The sequence below is a fragment of the Balaenoptera ricei genome, chromosome 3, assembly GCF_028023285.1.
Source record: "Balaenoptera ricei isolate mBalRic1 chromosome 3, mBalRic1.hap2, whole genome shotgun sequence".
Classification (NCBI taxonomy): Eukaryota; Metazoa; Chordata; class Mammalia; order Artiodactyla; family Balaenopteridae; genus Balaenoptera; species Balaenoptera ricei.
This window is the reverse complement of record NC_082641.1, coordinates 12,314,079-12,331,983: the sequence shown is the minus strand read 5'-3', so window position 1 is coordinate 12,331,983 and position 17,905 is coordinate 12,314,079. Positions and strand designations below refer to the sequence as shown.

The window sequence follows — 17,905 nt, the reverse complement described above, 5'->3', positions numbered from 1 at the left end:
CGTCGCGCCGCCGCCCCTCGGCCCACAGGGGCACCGCGGCGAGTCCCACCCCGCGCCGCCGGGACGCGGCGGAGGCGGCGGCTCCGCGGCCTGTGCGTGCGCAGCGCCCCCCGCGGCCGCGCCGAGCGCAGGCGGCGGCGGAGGGAAAGAGGGAAGGAGGGCGCCGCCCGCCCGGCCCGGCCCCTTCCCCAGCCCGCCGCCCGCCCCCTGGCCGCCGGCGGTGTCCGCGCCTCCGCTCCCGCCCCTGATTTCCTCTGCACCGCGGCGGCGGCGGCGGCGGCGGCGGCGCCTCCTCGTGCGCGCGGTTATTTATTTCCGGGCCCCAGAGCGCTTATAATGGAGCCGCTGTCAGCGGAACCTTCTGCCGCCGCCGCCGCCGCCGCCGCCGTCCCTCCTCTTTTTTTTCCCGACAGATCTTTGTTGTGTGGGAGGGCAGCAGGGATGGACTTGAGCTTGCGGATCTCCTGCTAGAGCAGCCGCGCTTGGAGAGGGCGCCGCAGCCGCGACGAGGAGCCGCCGCCGCCGCCCCGAGACCCCGCCGGTCCCGGCCTCCGTCCGCCCGCGCCCCCGCCCGGCCTTCTCGGCCCGCGCCTCCCGGCAGAGTCTCCTCCCGGCGGCAGATGTGTGTGGGGTCCGCCCACGGCGGGGACTATGGTGAAATTCCCGGCGCTCACGCACTACTGGCCCCTGATCCGGTTCCTGGTGCCCCTGGGCATCACCAACATAGCCATCGACTTCGGGGAGCAGGTAAGCCCCGGCCGCGCCCCGCACCCTGCGCCCTGCTCCCTCTGCCTTGGCCTTAGACGCCCGTGCGGCAGGGGATGGGGACAGAGGAGAGTCACCTGCTCCGAGTCTCTTTTTATCCTGGAACATTTGGTTGGGTTGACAGCTTGTCAAAGATGATTTTCCAGCATTCCATTCCCCCCTCCCCCCAGTTCTTGCGCAGACTTCTCCAGGTCTCCCTGGAAAACGTTAAAAGACCGGAGGGTTTGGAGCTTCACCTACAGAAGGATTTTTAGTGCACAGAAGGAGTATTATGTAATTTGTGATTATATAAACCTCTGGTTTGTAAGTAAAATGTAGTTTCTAATAGCTTGAGTGCTGGGGGTTTTATCTATCCCGAGTTTGTGGTGATGGTGATCATGGGGAGAATTTTGTATTAGAATGTGTCCAAGTTGATTTCCCAGGTACTTCTATTTGTTTTTTTGTTTTTTTTTAAGCTCATGTATGGATTAGAGGCGTCCCATATGTGTCCTGATAAGCCGACCATTGGCCATCTCTAGTTTGGGTTTTTTTTTCTTTCTTTGTTTCCGTCTTGCACCACTAAAGAAGGGGAGCACATTTTGTTTGTTGCCTTCTCATCCTTGTTTCTTCTTCATGTTTTCCCCCATTTCTCTCCATGTGGCGTCATTGCAAATCAAGCGCTGCAGCCTCTCCAGCCAGCGGGGCACTGGTACTCCGCACTTTGCCTGTGCGGCCCGTTTCCGCAGGCCCGTTTCCGCAGGCCTGCGGCGGGATGCAGTTGCATTTTTAAGGCCAGGAAGAGGACTGGGGGAAAGAGGATTGAGGGGAAGAGGGCAGCAGCCTGTCACCTTGATGGGCAAGTGTCGGAACTGGCCCCGGCATGTGATTGAGCAGCTCCTGACGTTGTAGCACTCTATTTCCTTTCCTTTAAGTCAAGAGACTTCAAAGGATGTTTCTATAGAAAAGGCACCTATCTTGATGCACCTTTAGTTTTAAAAAACCAAACAGTTTTTCGGAAGGGGGTTCATTTGACTCCTCCTTTTGATGAATATCTGCTTGCATTTGTCTCTCTGTGCTCAGAACTTTTGATTGATTTCAACTGTTTAGCTCCCGAATACTTAGCCCACCTTGTAAGCTACTTTTTAGTTCGAATTTTATTGCTGACAAGTGTTCACAATGTATTGCAGCGTAGCCTCTGGAGACCTTTGTCTAGCTAGTAAGCCAATTTATTTCTTTTGATGAAATATTATATCTTTTCTGTTGCCACTTTGCTCTGCCAGCACCTCCCCAGGGTCCCCCAAGGGCTCCTCTGATGCTCTACTTTCCCACCCCCACCCAAAAAAAATCTCCCCTTCTTGCATAACTAACTGGTGACTTTGGGCATTTCCTCTAATCTTTGGAAAGGTTTTTAGGCCTGAATTTATTACACTGCACATTTTAGATGAGTCAAGTGCTGTGTATTCGCCTCAACCTTTTACTGTTTTAAAGCTTATCTAATTGGAGCTGCCCCAAAGGTTGTCAGAAAGTCCAGGCTGCTCACCTGATCGCTTGTCCCTGAACTGTAGCAGCTGTGTGTATGTGTGTGTGTGTGTGTGTGTATTATGTAGGGATAACTGGAAGAAATGAGTATTCTTTGCCATAATTAAATGGCCTGAAACATCCCACAGTATTGCCTCACATTTGCCTTGATTTAATGCAAGGTGATATAACTAAGGGTTTGATTTGAGTGTAAAGAAAGGGGTCTCCCTGAGGTCACAAAAGGGAAGCTAGACATAAAAGACTACACAGGTGGTCTATCCTAGTGGGTCTAATAATTCACACTCATCCTTGAGACATTGCTAACTTCCTTGTCATAGGTGACATAAGCAAAGTGCTGGAAGAGTTGTCTTGTTGCACCAAAGCAAGTTTTATCAGTAAGTGTCCTTTGAGGTCCTTATCCCTTAAGCACCGGTGTATTTATGAGGTTACAGGCTGCCTGGTGGTAGAGATATTTTATCAGAGTTAAGGGTGGGGGGATGGAGGGAAGAAATTGACATGTTTCCAAAACCTTGCTTTGCCTTCCAGTATCAGATGATAATTTTGCAAAATGGGGCAGGGTGCAAAGAACAGAACTTACTTTTTCTTACTGTTGAACTGGAGGGAAAGAATTGCAATGTGAGCTAAAGAGTGACCTGGTCATAGGTGGGTCATGAATGAAAGAACATTTTACCCCAACTGCTTTGAGGCATAATAAAGAGGAGGAACAGTGAACCTATTTTACGCAAATACGGGTCTACGGTAGACTTGGAGTCTTGTCACATTCTGTGGACAGATGGACACATGTAGGTTTCTACTGTGCTTCTTTCAGAGTGGGCAGGTGTATATTATACCTTGCTATGAGTGAACAATGATTCTCATTTCAGTAATTTACTAATTCTAAAGTAGGTTAGGTGACATGGGAGGCCAAAGGTCAAAACAGTCCCTGGTTCACGGGTGTTCGAGATGATGAAGAAACCCAAAATTAAAAAATAAAATAGCTCATTAGCTTTTCAGTCTCTAACTTGTCAAGAACAGAAGGATACTGAAATCATTGTAAATGTTCCCTAGATGAGTTTTTTTTTTTTTTTTAATGATAATAAACATTCTCAGTTTGTGGTTTCTGTCGGAAATGTGGACAGAACCTTTAAAATGAAAACCCAGCTATAGGCAAGATCCCACTAAAATTTGAATAAGCAGCACATGTGACTGTGTGAAGGAATTACACATTATCTCAGAGCTATTAGTGCCGCGTGTGGGGCTGCTGTGAAGAAGCCTGTAACAGCCCGTCCAGGGCCTGCTGATGTTTTCCATGAATGTTATCCATTATGTAGAGCTTTCCCTGTAATGTTATAGGCCAGTCGGGGAAGAAACCCAAATATTATGGAATATTTACTCTAATGAAATCTATCATCCCATTTTTCAATTTTGATGGTGGCAGTAATTTGGGGGTGGAGGCAAGTGTTGAATTCTACACTGAAAAAAAAAAAAAAAGCTGTATGGAATAAAATGACCTGCTTTTTAATATTAAGCATAGGCACCGTGGAAGAAATGAGAGTACACCCTTATTGCAGAAACTAAAACAATGTTTGTAGAACCCTTTAGGTGTGTAGAACACTTGATGATAATTGCAGTAGATGTGGAATTAGCATTTTATTTCTATTTTTACAGATTGAGAAGCAAAAGTGTTCATTGCTTCCATTCATCGAGCACTTAGTAGGTGCTTATAACATCTCAGCACATGTTTATATATGAGGAAAGAATAAGAGGCCTAGTCACGTTAAGGCCCTTGTCCAAGTTTACACAGGCAGTGCAGGCCAGAGCCCGGGCTCCAGCCATATCCTCCTGGCCCTTAGCCACTCTGCTCTCTGCTTGCACACTGAGAGCCACTCCCAGGAGTTCTTAGACATTTAGAAGTAAGTTCTGGCTTTTCGGAGTTCCAGCCTTGGCTTAAATGTAATCTTAGCTGTCATAGTTTGAATTTTGAAGACTCAACAGATGTAAGCCAATCATAACGAGACTTCTCAGAAAAGGGAGATTGTGACCAAGAGGGTCATGTTAGAAGGGCCAAATTATCCAGATAATTAATTAAATCAATGCTGTATCTTATTTTGACAAGGTTGGCATAGCCTTTGGTTAAAAGAGAGGAAAAAAGATAAGAAACAACTGATACTTCACAAAATTATTTAGAAATCACTTAGTCTTCATCATTAGAGCAATATAGATTGCTAAAGAAAGATGGAAGATACGAAGATACGTTGAAGAAATACAATGTATTTCTTCAGAGGGGTCTGCAAATGTCCATTTGATTTCGCCATATTAAGAAGACTGTGATTTCTGTTTAAAATTAAACTTGGTACAAAGTCCCTGAATTCCTTAAAAGCCAAGTTCACCAAATTATGTAGAATAAATCAGTGATTTTTTTTTTTTTTTTGTAAGGTACCTAATGACACTTAAAAATGTTAAGGACAGCTCTTGTGAAGACTTGAAAGAGAAAAAGTTGAAGTTGTTCTCACTTTAGAAGAAATGTGTTCAGGCAGGCTACTCTTTGACACTCACGAGATTACCTGCGTTCTTTCAGGTAACCTTGAGTGAATCACTGAATTTGGTTGGGTCCAATATAATAGATCAAAGACTCAAGGGTTTTATCTGTGAACGAAGAGTTTTGCATATGGATTGTTGATTACTAGAGTAAGTTGTATAATAGGAATGTTTCATGTTTCCCCAGCCCTCCTTTCTAACTTAAGAAACCTAGAGTTAGGCTTCCACAGTATAAGAGGGTTTCAAATTACTAACATCACAAAATGGGGAAAAAAAAAAAAAAAAAAGAGAGAGAGAAGCCCAGGAAAAGTAGCTTAATAAATGTTCTCATCTACTAAGTAAAGAAATGCCCCCCACCTCACCCCCCTTTAAAAAAAGGTCTCCAGGAGGTACAGGAATTTTTTTTTAAGTGAATGTTGTGCATGGCACTGGCCACTACTGGGCAGGGACTCGTCATCCAACGTCACTAAGTGATGGAAGAGACCTCCCCAGGCAGAGCTTGCCCTAAGTAATAACAAAAGTGTCCATTGTATGTTCCACTTTCCAAAGTACTTACAGACAGAAAAGTAAATCCCAGGTTAAGTTTCTAAGTAACTGTCGGTGAGAGACTTTTTTCTCCTCCAATCTATTCTATATTAATGGACTAAATCTCAAAACAACATTTATTTTTTCCAATTATTAAAGTAACATATAACATTTAAAGTTTGGTTACATATTAAAAAATGGAGGAAAAAAGTAAAAATACCTCGACTCTGAAGAAAAAAACCCCTTTAACATTTTGGGTATCTCCTGCCAATTTTTTTTTTTTTACATAATTGAGGATATACATATGTGTGTGTACATATATATATATACATATTTTTTAATATATATATATATATTTCACAGAACACAGAGGCATTTTTCCCATATCACTTAAAAGTATTTAACTGTGATTTTAAATAGCAGTATGATATGTGATTACATGAACATCCAGTAATTTCCTTTGCTGTATATTCCCCTATTGTTTAAATGCTGAGGTTTTTTGTTTGTTTTTTCCAACATAAAGTTTCAGTGAGCATCTCTGTGTAATAAGTAGATAATGTGTTTTCTCTGACTGCCTTGGGCTTTATGCCTAGCATAATTTGATGCCTGTTTCAGCTTCTCATTCATACATAGAAAATGAGGTCACTGGCAGTCCGTATTTAGTCAAGGACACCGTGACCTCCTTAGTCTAATTGATACTCACTTCTCCACTGTGTTTCCCAGTTTTCTTTAGATGTACATCTGTGTTTAAAGTACCTCTCTTTCACTGCACTTAGGTAAGTAGATTATTTCTAGAGCCACAAAGGTATAATTCTGTGGTTTGTTTCTTTACTCATTTATTTATTGAGGTGGTTTGATGACCAGCCTAACTACTACTTTGTCAGAATACGTCTTCCCAGCATCTCCTTCAAAAGATAATCAAATACTTCTTACGTCAAGACAATATCTAAATCTCTTTCTAGTTATACATCTGATTCTTTAAAAGCAGTTTTAAAAGCGTACCAAGTAATATCGTTTATAGCATCATCTCACTTTTTTGATGTGACAAGCCCAGTTTTATATTAGTGGCCAGTAATTGGTTTCCATGTCTTTTTGCTCTGAAATAAATAAATCTCTTTAAACTTACACCAGAGTGAATTGGGTCATATGTACATTTTAAAAATTAAATCCAGTGTTTTTTTAACACCTATGACTTTATTAGTTGATATGGCAATGTCATAGAAATATAGAAAACCCTGTTTTATTGCAGAATTATCTAGATATGAGCTACCTCTGTGAGTGCATTTTCTTGATAACTGAAGCTTATCCTTTTTATTTTTTAAAGTTTTTTTTTTTTGATGCAGACCAATTTTAAAGTCTTTATTGAATTTGTTACAATATTGCTCCTGTTTTATGTTTGGGTTTTTTGTCTGCGAGGCATATGGTATCTTAGCTCCCCGACCAGGGATTGAACCCACACCCCCTGCACTGGAAGGCGAAGTCTTTTTTTTTTTTTTTTTTAACATCTTTATTGGAGTATAATTGCTTTACAGTGGTGTGTTAGTTTCTGCTGTATAACAAAGTGAATCAGTTATACATATACATATGTTCCCATATCTCTTCCCTCTTGCGTCTCCCTCCCTCCCACCCTCCCTATCCCAACCCTCTAGGTGGTCACAAAGCACTGAGCTGATCTCCCTGTGCTATGCAACTACTTCCCACTAGCTATCTATTTTACGTTTGGTAGTGTATATATGTCCATGCCACTCTCTCACTTTGTCACATCTTACCCTTCCCCCTCCCCATATCCTCAAGTCCATTCTCTAGTAGGTCTGTGTCTTTATTCCTGTCTTGCCACTAGGTTCTTCATGACCTTTTTTTTTTTTTCCTTATATTCCATATATATGTGTTAGCATACGGTATTTGTTTTTCTCTTTCTGACTTACTTCACTCTGTATGACAGACTCTAACTCCATCCACCTCACTACAAATAACTCCATTTCGTTTCTTTTTATGGCTGCGTAATATTCCATTGTACATATGTGCCACATCTTCTTTATCCATTCATCCGATGATGGACACTTACATTGCTTCCATGTCCTGACTATTGTAAATAGAGCTGCAATGAACATTTTGGTACATGGCTCTTTTTGAATTATGGTTTTCTCAGGGTATATGCCCAGTAGTGGGATTGCTGGGTCATATGGTAGTGCTATTTTTAGTTTTTTAAGGAACCTCCATACTGTTCTCCATAGTGGCTGTATCAATTTACATTCCCACCAACAGTGCAGGAGGGTTCCCTTTTCTCCACACCCTCTACAGCATTTATTGTTTCTAGATTTTTTGATGATGGCCATTCTGACCTGGAAGGCAAAGTCTTAACCACTGGACCGCCAGGGAAGTCCCTGAAGCTCATCCTTTAAAATGCAAATCACTGGTTTTCTTTTTCTTTTTGTAGTACAAGGAATCTATATTGCACCTTTCTCTACCATATTAAATAAATACTATATGCAAAACTCAATGAACATTTTTTTGGTGGCTTGTGAATGTTGTGCTGGCAATCAGCTGACAGGATATCCACTGACAGGTGATACTCAAAATACTTAACAAAGAGTTTGGCACCGACCAACAAAATAAAAATAATAATTAATAAAAATAGCTAATACAGGTTGAATACTTGCTTTTTAATTTTCTGCTTTGGATCTGCTCTGTGCCCCAGAAACTAAAATCCATTAGAAATCCATGAAAAAATGAAGAATAAATAATTTTGGAGGTCTCCCTTGCGAAAAAAGTGTATACACTTTGTTACACTAGCTCTCCTACCCTGCCCTATTTTCGTTTCTGTTCTAGAGAGATTCTAGAGTCAATGTCAGGTAAGTGACCTTTGCATAAGGGAAGTGTTGCCAGATTTGACACAGGCCCTGCTCTCAAATCAGGTCCTATTTGAGAAAACATACATGAAGCACTTTTGCAGTCAGAGCATCACAGAGCGAGATGCCTGATTGCACACTGCAGTTTGTGATAACGTACGCGGCAGGGTACTCGGTACTTGCAGTAGCGCGGTGAGTCTGTGGTCATGGCGATGAACAGTCAACCACACAGAGGCAGTTCTTATCTGGAGGTTGTCACCCCTGCCTCATTCTCTGTAAATTCTCCTGTCCCCCAAGTGGATACCACCCATCTGCAAAGATGAGAATAGAGTCACAGGATAGGGAAATTAGCAGACTTCATATCAAGCCATACAAACCCCAGGTTTGTTTCTGTTTTGTTTTAATTTTGCTGTTTCTGTGGTTTGGGGATCATTCAGCGGCTATACCAGAAACCAAGTACCGCTCACGATGCTGAGAACCAATGAGCTTAAAATGACCAAGACTACAGTTATCTCAGTCAAGTGAAGACTCATGCGTCACAGCTTTCTGGTTCTATACGGCTGCTTCTCCATGCCAAAAATGTTTTCCAAGTCCGCCTTGGGAAGGGAAAGAGCTTAGTTATTTGTCAGGGCAAAGGTGGTATTTATTCTCCTTGATAATGAGTTATCAGAAAACAGCCTGGACAGCTGGTCCAGGAATGCCACGTGGTCCCAAGGGACAGATGGACCAGCTTCATTTCTTGTGGGAAGAGTACATTTTGGTCCAAGTTAGCTCACAGGCCCTAGCTGGCTTTTACATTTTTTATGGGGTTTTGATATCACAAGATCAGCGAGGCTTTCCATGAGTGTGACACCCAGCGCGGTTACAGGGTTGCCTCTCTGTAGATGGGTTTGTCAGTGTGAATGGGCAGTCCTCTTACTAATGTGGGTCCATATCTCTGTCCCCAGCCTCAGGGCGGGGCGAGGGGCTGTGTGTATGGCTCCTTCTTCTCCAGCACAAGGAGGCGAGAGGCACCTCCAAGCCCACGTTCCCAGTGCACTTCCTGTGCCTCGTCTGGGCTCATCCCACCCGGATGGGGACTGCGGCTGGCCGTGGGGACCTGTGACTTCGGGCTGGGAGGAAGTTAAAAGCAAAAGCGGGACTCCCTGGATAAGAACTTCCAAGGGTGACTAGAAAGGTGAGGTCGAGGCTCCTCAGGACATTCAGTTGGAATGAAATGGCTGAAAAGCTGAATGTTTTTAAAAGCAGATTAATGAGACTTTCTAGGGAGAAAGCTGAGGCAAGAATGAGAGAGGGCAGAAGTTGGCTTTGTGGCTGTAATCTTCCCAGGATGTGAGAACTAAAAGTAGCTTATTTTGTGAGAGACACAGAAAGGATCAGTTTGGGTCAGGAAGCTTTCCGGGTTGTGGTCCAGCAAGAGCATTTACATGGTGAAAGCTGGTCACCTCCTGGTTGTTTCTTAACGAAATAATAATGAGTCCACATCAATAAGCTTGTCAGAATCCCTGCTCAGTTTTTTTAGAAATATAACATTAAGTCTAGGGAAGTTTTTGCGTCCGGGACTGTCATTTTTTTCACGTGCCATTTGGCTTAGGTGTGGCTGCGTTGTGTTTTCCGAGCTGTCTTTAAGATGGTAAGAAGTAGATAACGCTCTTACGGCTGCTCCATAAACAGCCCCGAGATCTGTTGGCCACTGGGTCATGCATTTCAATACAGGGGAATGGTAGTGTGGAGAATCTAAAATAGCAGATTACAAAAAAGAAAAACAAATTGTCTGAGTGCTCTAAATGGTTTGGCAGGAAAGTTACCGCGCTGGGACACAGCGGTCTCCCACGACGTGTGGCCTAAACTCGACATTTTATAAAGACAGACAGCGCAGAGCAGAGTAACAAGTAACCACGCTTCATAAGAAAGAGGTAACTTTCACCTCTTCATGATCCTAGCCAAGACCAGCGCAGAAGCGACTGGAAAGACCCTTGCCACCAGCCCGACCCAAAATAGGAAGTCAAGGGTCTCTTCTCTGCTCCAGACTCACATTCAACTGTGGCTTTTTCTTGGGATGGGTTATGGTTCTCACCCCGTCCCTTTTCCGATGCAGCGTTGCATCACCTGGAGCCCCACCTGAGGTCAGGGCGTACCTCCCCTACTCCCACGCTAAGGCTCACACCTTTATGTGCCAACACCACCTGGGCCTCACACCTATTGGGCTGCTTACCAAACCTGGGCAGTTCCCTGACACTGTTGGTAGTTAGTCCAAGTGTTTACCAGTCTTCCCCGGATGAACCAGGGTTTCAGCAGCGTGGAGAAAGGAGCTTGGACTGAGTTCCGAAGGTCCACTAAGGGCCTTAAGCAGTCGGTGGCAGCGGGCATCAGTAACTGAGCTGCAGAGCCACTTTTGTTTTCCTAAAATTCTTATTTACTCTAATTTCTTTCAGGCTTAATATGTCTTCTGTCAGGGGAGGAGGCTGGCGAACCTGTGTTTCTTTCCTTTTTAAAAATCACAGTATCGTTCACCTACAGTGAGGTACACAGATCTTACACGAACAGGTCCATGAGTTCTGACAAATGACAGATGCACACCGTATGCCCACGACCTTGAGATATTGCTATTTATTATTTTAGTGCATGTCCTTCTCATCTCTTTTCTATCCGTGTATTTTCAAACAAAATTGTAACCTCTTTCCACTTTATATCACAGGCAGTTTCCCTTGATTTTAAGTATTCATCTCAAATATGATTAATGGCATTCTTTCACAGGGATACACCGTAATTTACTTAACAATACTCTGTAGCTAGACGTTCAGTTTTTCCTGTTTCATTCTATTACAAATAGTGCTCTGAAGCATTTTTGTTCAGAGATCTTTGCTTCTGATTATTTCTTTGGATTAACACTAGAAATACTTGTGCACATGCGCACCTTTTCACGCCTCCCACTGTGTGCGACACCACATGGCTGTAGAAAGTTGTCCCAGGTTCCCCTGCAGGCGCCTGTTGCATGTGGCCCCGGCCCCCAGTGGACATTCCCAGCCAGGATTCCATTTTCCCGTCCAGTGAGTTCTGCCCCCGGAAACTGTGTTCTAGTTCTTTCAAAGCCACATGCTACTGAACTCCTTCAAAGGATTTCTTTTATTAAAAGCATTTTTTTAAATGCTGAGGGATCAGTTCAGTTTTTCATCATGTAATACTTTTAAAGTCTTTCAGGACTTTCATTCTTTACAGTAAGCACATTTTGGACCAAATACGTACTGCACTTAGGATTAGGCAGAAGCACAGGGAGGAAAAGGAGTGAGTGGGTTTTACTCATACATCTGGGAAGATATCTGTCCCTGCAGGTTTCATGGCAGAGAAAAGTGTTTTTTTGGATGAGTTCAGTGATGCTGAAGAAGTTTGCATCCCCAGACTTCCTGGGTGAACTCGTGGGAGAGGAGGAAAAACTTAACCAACCTTCCAAGGTGCCAGGTCCTGCCTGAGGCTCCTGGCATGTACGGTGGGGTAGTCACCTTCCCCACTTTAAAGATGAACAGATTGAATAGCTGTGCCGGGTCGTTCAGTCTCTCTGCAGAGCAGCCAGTCTTGTCTGACCAATAGTTCACGCTTAGGGTCTCAGAGGAGAGTCTTTGGAGTTGACTGTTCTAGGGAAATGCGGAGCTAGTGATATTTAGGGGAAATAGAACAGAAAGTGTTCTTCTCTCTTTTCTACCACCCTGCCCCTGGGTTCTTCAGTTTAAACTGGTCTTCTTGCTATTTAGAGCCCGCCTTGGAGAAAAGCAGCAGAGCAAACAGAGAGGGGAAATAGTTCATGCTTATTGAGAGAGGCCCTGAGTCCCTGTGGCTTCTCTGTCGTTTTTAGCAGTGCTGCAAGCTGACTACAGCATGGTTGAGAGAAAGAATGTCCACTCCTGATAGGCCCCCCTGGACTTGACCTCCTCCATCCCTGCACCCACTGGCTCTATGACCTTGAGCAAAGAACTTGACTTCTGGGGGCTTCAGCTTTCCCAGCTGTTAAACAGGTATAAAGGGTTTCTGTACCTTCTTTTGGAAGTGCAGACCACTCAGAGACTAGACACAGAAGAGCTTTGAAAAGTCTGAAGCGCTGCCCCTATGTAAAGCGGTATTACTAAGACTTTGAGCCAGGCGTGCTGCCGCTACACCTGTTTATTGTCACCCGTCCTTGACTAGAGCCGACTGTTCTTGCTCTGTATTGAATCCGTGACTCGCATTAAGGGGACTTGCTAAACTAGAGCCAGCTGGCTTAGGGGCAAGCCGGGGCGGAAGCATGCTGGAGGACAGATGCTGGAAACACTTGGATTTTACATGTGTGTCAGCAATACTTTCGCTGGGTTTTGTTTTTTTTTTTTCCTACTTCGGGGAAAAGATGTTTAAGGCTGGATTTGCTCAGTAGTGGGGTTTTTGTTGTTGTTGTTGTTTTTGATTGTTTGGTTGGTTTTAGTTGAATTACTAGGATTTAGGTAACATGCACTTTTTTAAATGATAGGTTAAATTTCATTTGCTCTTAATCATAGGCTGCTGTTTGACATAGATTTTGGGGAGGGTAGCTACATGTACCACTGGCCCCTTCTCTAATCTAGACATACAAATGGGACCAAGCCTTTTTCAAACTTGTTGATAATCATGGCAGTAACACACCAAGGTGTTTGAAACAAATTATGGGGTCTGCTTAATGAGCTGAAAGTTGTAACCCTCTTTCTCAGGTGCTTACTATACTGTTTTGGAGTGTTTTCCCTATTAAATGGAGAATAGTTTCACTATTAATGGAGAATATGGAATGCAGGGGGCAAGAGTGTCTTCATGAATGTGTTCATTCAACAGATGCTTCTTGAACACCTACGGTGTGGCAGGTCCAGTGCTAGTCACTAAAGACGGAACAGGAAAAAGGACTGACTTTTAGCTGTGCAGCGATTAATGTAGAAGGGCAAACAGGCACCTACCAAAGAATGTGATCAGGTCTGAGATAGGGGAAGAATAGGGTGTTTATCCCAGGATCCTATAACCCATCCTAAGGGTCAGGGAAGCTTTGGTTCCAGCTGAGACCTGAGATCTAAAGAGAGTGGCCATATCTGCTATTCTGGAAAGCAAGAGAGTCCCAGGTGGAAAATGGCAGATGCTTACTGTGAGTGGGACAGTACCCCGTCAGTCAGGGTAAGGGGTTTGGCCTTGATCATTAGGCCACTGGGGAATGTTGAAGGGTTCTCAGTGGGGGTGCGATGTGCTTGGATTTGCATATTCGAAAGATAACTTTGGTTTCGGTGTGGCTAATGAATTGGAGGTGAGAGCAGAGGTGGGGAAACCGATTAAGAGGCTCTTGTGGCCACCACCGGCGAGCTGCAGGAGGCCTGGAGTAGGGCTGGGGGCAGGGAGGGAGCCCTAAAAGAGAAAAGCTATCTAGAATCAAATGGACTTGGCCACCGGGAGGGGATGAAGCTGACCATGATGCTACCCAACTTTAAAAGAGCTGGTGCAGGGAATGAGTTCCATTTCAGTCATGGTACTTCGTTAATAGATCGAGTGAGATGCCTTACATTGCTTGCCTGAGCGAGAATACAAATTATGCATAACCGTGGGAACAACAAGAAATACTTAGTATCTGGATAGCACTGCTGCTCTGTTTCTGTCTCTCTTCTTCCCCTCCTCCCCAAGGGGCCACTGCATTACATTATCCGGAATGGGAGCTCTTTGCATTTTCACCTAAATGCAAATACTATGAATATTCATTTTTTCCTTCATGCTTTAAAAATGCTTTATTATAATACAGTCAGTTCTCAGCCATTTGCTTTAATGAAATAGTGATTGGAAAATTCAAAATACTTCGGAATATTTGGCATTGGAATACATTAGGACTCTGGGGGAAGCAAGTTTATCCTCATCATCTTTGTGCTGTGCTTAGGATAATATTACAGTTAGACCAGGGCTTGGTGACAGCAGAGATGTCATCTGGAATTAAATTTGATGAGGCTCCTTGGTTTTGCTCCCTCTCTCTGTATATTAAATGTTTACTGTGTAAACAGCAGGGAGTGGACCAACCTTAGAGGGGTTCTTTTTATGGCTTTATGTTTGTGTGTTTGTATTTTGGTGTTGTCTACAGCTTACAGCCTGGTTGTAATTCATAAAAGTCATTCAGAATACATTCTGCTGTAGAAATAATATTATAAATTGTGGTTAGGTTTCCAGGCCACTTGACCAAAGTGACATTACCCCAAATGTTATTAAAATATTATCTATTTGCAACGAGGAGTAGTAGAAAACAATGCTGTTAGAATAGTAGTCATTGGAAAAAGCAGTAATGTTGAAAAATATCATTTGTCCTAATTACCTGTATGACCAGTTGGCTTAATAACAATTTAGGGGAGGAGCTGGCACGTGGGAGGGGAGGAGGTCGGTGCCACAGGCTTTCGAAACTGGGTGAATTTAAAATCAAAATGTCTTCTCTATCCACGTGCCTCATTGGCTGTGATTGTGGTCATTTGAGAACTCAAAAATGGGAGTGTCCAACAGTCCTAGGAGGATGACGTGACAAGACTTGGAGGAGAGATGGGTGGATGTGAAACAGAACCCCCCGGGGTGGAATTAACAGGTGGGACTGGGCAGATTCTCCTGGGTGTACCGTGGGAGACGGAAGAACAGGGGAGCCTGAGGCTGGACGTCCTGCAGGCTGCTGTGGGACCCACACTTCCCGCTGGCTTCCGGGACCCAGGACAGCCGGGGAGGCGGGGGTGGTGATGGCGATAAGAGGAAGGTCACGTGCCTTCAGCCATTTCCATGGGAAACCATTGCCTGTAAGCTGATGTCATCTAAGGTCTGTAGTAGTGAGCTGTCCCCTGCTAGTGTGACATGGAAGGCAGTTTTGAATGTTTTCACATGCAAAATAACTCTGATTTCTTTATGGCTAGAGAAATACTTGTTCTGCTGTTCACAATCAGTAGCTACGTGGACTTTAAAATTCATGATCGCCGCCCTGTAATTTATTGTGACCTAATCATGTCTTACATGCCTAGCTAATTTCCAAGGGGCCTGCCACTTCTGTATCATGTTTCCTTTTCCCTGATTAGTCCATAAGTGGCATTCAAATTCTAATTTTAAATGTATTATCGCTAAGTTTTCTAGTGTTATTGCCAAGTTTTCTAGTGAGAACAAAATTTTAAAACATCTACCTGTATCTATTGATGTAGGCTTACCTGTGCCCTCATTCCATTGATATCTTGATACCATCTTGAAAAATAGTCAAAATGCAGCATTTAATACTAAGAAACCAATAAGCTACTAGGAAGCTCAGAACTGAGGTGAAAATTTGTGGAAATGAAAATATTTTCTGTAATTGGACCATATCCATATTGTAAAAGGAACACCTTTAAATAAATAAATATATATATTTGTACATTTCTTTCTTTTTTTAAGAATTGGCCAGTATTAATACAAATACCTTAAATTAAGCGGGTGGAAAACAAACATTTAACCCAGTTTTTTCTTTTAAGTTCAGAAGAAGTGGACAGTCTTTTTTCAGGAGGCTGTAACTGAGAAAGGGCTGGTGTGCCCCGAGGCTCAGAAAGCCAAAGTCTGAGAGCAGGTGTCTGCAACAAAGTAAGGGTTTATTGCAGGGCCTTAGGCAAGGGAGTGGGAGATAAGCCTCAGATCCACTCCTATTTGGTCTTTGAGTTGGGGGGGGGGGCAGTGTTTAAAGGGGAAGAACAAAGAAGCTGGGGTTAATCATCCTCTTGTGACCTTTCTTGACATTTCTTCATCATAGTTTCAGGCGGTCAGGATGTCCCCAGTGTGCATTCTCTGGCGAGGTGGTCCATGGCTTGCGGGTCTGTTAGCTCATCTTGCCCAGGAGGAACAACCTGAGTCTGTACATTAATGATTATTTGTATAATAGCAATTATAGTACATTAACGATGTTAACAACAGCAATTTTAGTCCTCTGACTCTGGTTGATTAGTGTTCAGTTAGCAGAGAATTGAGGTCGGAGGGGACAAGAAAGGGATTGAGGTCAGAGGGGACAAGAAAGGAAATAGGCTTCCGTGGTGGCGCAGTGGTTGAGAATCCACCTGCCAATGCAGGGCACACAGGTTCGAGCCCTGGTCTGGGAAGATCCCACATGCCGCGGAGCAGCTGGGCCCGTGAGCCACAACTACTGAGCCTGCGCATCTGGAGCCTGTGCTCCGCAACAAGAGAGGCCGCGATAGTGAGAGGCCCGCGCACCGCGATGAAGAGTGGCCCCCGCTTGCCGCAACTAGAGAAAGCCCTCGCGCAGAAACGAAGACCCAACACAGCCAGAAAGAAAGAAATAAATAATTAAAAAAAAAAAAAAGGAAATAAAGTTTTGGATAGAGAGATTAATCATAAACTCAGCAAGGGAACTCAGTCGTAGGGGGACTCAGTTTTAACGCAACAAAATAAACATCGCCCTTTGCTTTGACTGGTGCACAGCTCACATTTGTAGAGTACTTCACAGTTTGTAAAATATATTCTCACCGAATATATTGAGAGGCCGTGATCTGTGCTCCGATCAGAGGACCACAGTCGGAGGACGGCCTTCCTTCCCTGTGTGTCTCCCTGCCCTAAGCCTCCTCCCCATTCTGTGTGAGGGTCTGCTCTGTCCTCAGGAAGAGGATGGGGGTACTTCCCTTTCAGCACTGAAGGGGGGGGGGGTCACAGCACAGGCCTAGCAGTTCAGAGTCACGTGCAGGCTCCACCTGGGTCCTCCTGGAATTCCACCCTCATATTTATTTATTCATGGCTGTCTTCCTTCAATATCATAGCCTGTGGCTCTGCTTTCCCCAAACCACCGGATGTTTTTCCCCGCCCCCCCACCTTCCCTCCTCTGAATCTGAGGGTCTTGCGTTCCTTCTTATTTATGCTACAGAGTATTACTTTCTTCAAATCTAATCATCAGGTGAAAAAAAAAAACATTCCACGTGGGCTCTCATTGGCTGTGCCTTCTGGCCAACTTTTTCAGTTTCCTTGCTTTTCAGCATCTTTTCATAAATCAGGTGTCTTTTTTTTTTTTTTTTTCCCTTCCAGGCATTCATTAATTTCAGATTGGTTTCCACGGGTTTCTGCCTTGCTGAGTTTCTTGCTTTTTCACGGAAGCCGGCTCCAGAGAGGCAGAGAGAGTGGCCTTCGTTCCACCCTTCCTGGAGACGCCGGGCTACTGCCCCTTGTGCCTCATCCCCCTGTCTTCACAGCCCACAGCGTCTCCATAGTTACCCATCTGTCTCCCCATCTCCCTACGAAACGCCCCCCTTCCCAGGGCAGGGCTGGTGTGTGACGTCACCTACTGTGCCTGCCTTCCGGCTCCCCTTCTTACAGCACTGGGCACAGATGGAACCTCAGAAGGGCTTGAGTGAAATCACTGGGTGAAGTGACCCCGTGCCTGAAAATATAAGCCACATGACAAATGTGATCTGCTCAGGGTTAGTGTGTACGTCCCCCATCTTCTATCAGCTGAAGCACATCTGTCCCTCTAAATGGAGGGACAGCTATCTGAGTCCACTCGATGTCTTCCTAAGCACAGTACCCCGAGCTTGCTTCGCTGTGGGTGTGCGGCTGGAAGGGGACAGCGCATCAAGGTGGCCTCCCTCCCCCCCAACCAGGAAGCAGCTCGCCTCCAATGCTGAATCTGGAGAGATTACTAGCGGCACAGACTTGATATTCGGGTTTGTCAGCCGGTCATAATGTAGACACTAGTGAGACTGCCTACCTTGAAAACCAGT

At 44.5% G+C, this 17,905-nt stretch overlaps 1 protein-coding gene across 3 annotated transcripts in view; it reads left to right on the top strand.

Annotated features, from left to right (window-relative positions):
- Nucleotides 1-311: 311 nt before the first annotated feature.
- Nucleotides 312-17,905, top strand: part of ANKH (ANKH inorganic pyrophosphate transport regulator) — a 151,485-nt gene continuing 133,891 nt past the window's right edge. Inside the window, exon 1 of one of the 3 annotated variants that reach the window (XM_059916130.1) lies at nt 312-747. In XM_059916130.1, coding sequence (XP_059772113.1) covers nt 652-747 — 96 coding nt within the window. In that variant the 5' untranslated portion in view covers nt 312-651. The remainder of the gene's footprint in view (nt 748-17,905) is intronic. The other 2 variants (XM_059916127.1, XM_059916129.1) reach the window with 2 other exon arrangements.